At 55.7% G+C, this 3577-nt stretch overlaps 1 protein-coding gene across 1 annotated transcript; it reads right to left on the minus strand.

Annotated features, from left to right (window-relative positions):
* Nucleotides 1-2: 2 nt before the first annotated feature.
* Nucleotides 3-3206, minus strand: LOC136460995 (carotenoid cleavage dioxygenase 8 homolog B, chloroplastic-like; the record flags this gene model as incomplete). The annotated part of the gene is made up of 3 exons (XM_066460488.1): nt 2724-3206; nt 296-1233; nt 3-198 (listed from the first exon to the last, which is right to left on the minus strand). Coding segments are annotated over exons 1-3 (1470 nt in total), but the record flags the coding sequence as incomplete, so codon positions are not given.
* Nucleotides 3207-3577: the final 371 nt, after the last annotated feature.

The raw sequence follows: 3577 nt of genomic DNA on the forward strand, positions 1-3577 counted from the left end.
AGGTCGATCTTGGTGAGGGTGTTGGGGAAGTTGCACGGCCGCTGGGCGCCGCAGGCGTAGGCGTATCGGTAGTTCTTGCCAATGTGGGCCGGGTTGATGCTGCACATGTCCATCCCGCGGCCGTGCTCGTCCGGGTCCAGCGCCGACTCCAGCTCGCCGAACGGGCTCCCGTCCAGCGGGATCCTGAACCGGCCCACCCTGTCGTCCCACCCAATTAACACGGCCTGTCAGACTCAGACACCAGCCATTCCTCTAATCTTAGCAGTAGCAGTAGCAGAGCAGGGTGGTACGGTACCTGGCGTCGGGGAGGACGTCCTGGCCGGTGGAAGACCGGAGGTTCTGGAGCCGGAGCTTGTCGAGGATGGAGGTGTTGGCGTTGTGCTCGCAGCAGTCCGCGACGATCGCCGTGACGCGGCCCTCGTCGTCCTTCTCCTCGTACGCGTTGATGAAGTGGAACGTGACGTACGGCGGCACCTCCACGCTGGCCACGACCCTGCCGCTGGCCTTGCACATGACGTGCATGTAGCTACCGGACTCGAGGTGCCACTCGAACTTGTACAGCGGGGTGGGCTCCGCGCGGAGGAGGTTCCTGGCGCAGTACCGGAGCGGCATCTCCGGCACGACCACGTAGTGGTCGGTGATGGGGAACGAGTGCACCCACCCGGGCGCCGGCCCGCCGCGGCAGTCCACCCTGCCGACGAACCGCCGCTCGTTGGTCCCGGCATCCATCCGCACCACCGAGTAGCCCGGGCGGATGAGGTCCGGGACCAGCGTCCAGAACTCGGTATCCGTCACGATGGGGTGCGCCGAGTGGATGAGGCCGCCCAGCTTGTCCGTGTACTCGAACTTGCCGAGGGTGTCGAGCGTGTCCGGGTCCACCACGATGGAGCCCTTGATGGTCTCCGTCAGGCACAGCACGCGCCCGTCGCCGAGCCTGACGACGCCCGTGTTGGAGTTGTCGGTGAGCGAGGAGCCCGAGAAGAGGGTGGCGAGCTGGCCCACGTACGAGAGGAAGCTGTCCGCCTTGGGCACCTCCGAGAACTCGCGGTAGCACACCTTGCCGTGCGCGCGCGCCGCCTTGTACGCCTCCGACTCGATCTGCCGGTGCGCGCCCACCGCGCGCCCGTCGCGGAACGAGACGCGGACCAGCGTGGCGTAGCCGTCGAACAGGTGCCGGAAGCCGTAGTCGCCCAGGTTCCACAGGCCCGGGCCGTTCCTCAGGTACGTGCCATCCTGCAAACAGCAGGTAATAATTAATGCACAGATTACAATTATATTAGCCGATAGATCATATTGGCTGCGCAGAAAATCCATCGATCGATGTTTAATTTACCAACAAGTTATCCACATCATGAGCTCATCATCCATAAAAGGTTCGTCCACATAGTTAAACTAGCTAAACAATTAGACCGACGATTAGTACAATATACGCACAGCCTATCATATAGTGTGAGTATAAAGACTAGCAGGCCACTATGATCTGCAACTAGCTAGCCGTATTGTATTGCGCGTACGTACACACCGGCTTTCATTTCTGCAGGTCACTTTCAGAATAGCACACGCACATAGAGTCAAATGGAGTTGTAGGAAAGATAAACAAATTAGGACTGGGGAGAGCAACAAGGTTGTGGGCTTGTGGCTACGTGCGGCAGCCCTTTTCTCAAAGTATGTTGCAGCAGGGGACTGGGGAGAGCAAACAAATATAAACAGCAATGATCACAAGACAGCGACTCCATTGTCGCCGCTGCCATGAGTAAAACAACAACAGAGAATCTTGGTATATATGTTTTGTTCCCCGCAAGCATCGTGAGTGCCAAAATGCCATCGCTCTCCTTTTCGATATGGGCTCGTTCGGCTGGTTGAAAAACCAGCCGGATTTTATTGCACTCGGACGAAAACACTGTTCAATCTCTCACATATTTCTACAAATTCGTCCAGATTTCTTCAAATTCCTCCCAGCGAACAGGGTCATAGGCCTTGTGCAGCATAGGGTAAGTCAGTGTGTCGCCCTCGGGTTCATCGATAAGATCACAGCTAATACATGGGCAAGTGCTTCTCCAACAGCTGATCCAATGAAAACTGACAGTTTGCCCTAATATTACTGTTCCTGCCCTGCTAGGTTATTATTACGTTTCTAATCGCTGGCTCAAAAAGATGTACATACCCTGAATACTTTGCTACGTATATGTGCTTTAGTTTACCTTTATTCCTGTGCACAGATGTTTGGTGTTTCCTGCACTAGCTAATTGGGATGCTTCTACGATGAAAACGGTCAGGTTAATTCAAAAAAATATTTTGTTATTATTCAGCAGTATATGATTTGGTCTAAAAGTGCTTATGCCAACTCCCTCCCTTTCGTATGTTATTGTTAATAAACTGTTTTTTCTTTCTTTTTTGGTTGAGGAAGATATGCTTACCACACCTTTGCCTGCATAAATATATTAGAGGTGATCTAAAAAAAGTGTCAATTTGTAGATACACGGAGAGCGGAGTCTTTGAACCAAAGTAACGGAAAAGATTCAGATTCTCTAAGAAAAAGCATGACTAACATTAGCTTAGAACACTGGCAAAAAATGTTATAAAATGGGAGAGGTAATGGTCACTTCAAGAATCCTCAAAAGAACTACTCCAGTTTGCACAAAAGTCATGTCGATCAACTCTTTCGGAAAACAAAAGCCAGAGATCAAATCAACCACAGCCAAATGAATAGTAGTGGTACCCACCAGCCAGAGCGGCAGCTCCCCCTCCAGCTCCAGCGCCCCCTCCCACCTCTCCTGCCGGATGCTCTTCCACGCCGCGTGCTCGCCGGTGCCGCGGCCCCCACGGCGGCGCGGGGCGTCGACGACGGGCCGAGCCGGCGGGGCCGGTGCCGGCGTCGGCGTCTCCGTCGTCACGACGCTAGCCGCGAGAGGCTGCACCACGGCCCGCTTTCCCTTGCCCCCCTGTGTAGTGGACAGACTACGGCCAGGCACCGCAGAGCCACCGGCCGACGACGGCCAGCCGGTGGCGCCAGACATCGCTGCAAATACGCAGAACGGCGAAGTCATAGTGGGAGACATGACGAAAATGCTCTAGCTAGGGTTGCAGTACCCGGCGGGCTTTTGGAGCTAACAAGGAAAGGAGAGGGCCGGTAGTAGTAGCTCGCTAGCTCGCTAGCTAGCTAGCTAGAGCACGGTGCTAGCCGAGAGTGTTGTGTGTACTGCTAAGATTTGGTTTGGTTTGGTTTGGGACGAGTTCGTGCCCAGGTCAAGGCCATATATATAGCCACGCCGGAGGAGGCAACGGGGTGGAATCTTTGCCTGGGCAAATTCGATGAGCAAAATGACGCGCTCCCTTGTTTGGCTTGCGTTGTCACGTTGCTGGCTGTCGTCTCCGCTCTGGCGTGTGGTTTCCTCCGGTAGACCACTGCGTGCGCGCGTGTCGGCGGCAGGCGGCAGGCGGCAGGCGGCGGTAGACCACTGCGTGCGCGCGTCTTTGTCGACCCAAGATAAGCAGGTGCGTGTGCGTGTGCGTGTGCGTGTGCGTGCGCGAGCGAGCGAGTGTCGGCGGCAGGCGGCAGGCGGCGGTGATGGGGGAA

Source organism: Miscanthus floridulus, chromosome 6, assembly GCF_019320115.1.
Source record: "Miscanthus floridulus cultivar M001 chromosome 6, ASM1932011v1, whole genome shotgun sequence".
NCBI classification, from domain to species: domain Eukaryota; kingdom Viridiplantae; phylum Streptophyta; class Magnoliopsida; order Poales; family Poaceae; genus Miscanthus; species Miscanthus floridulus.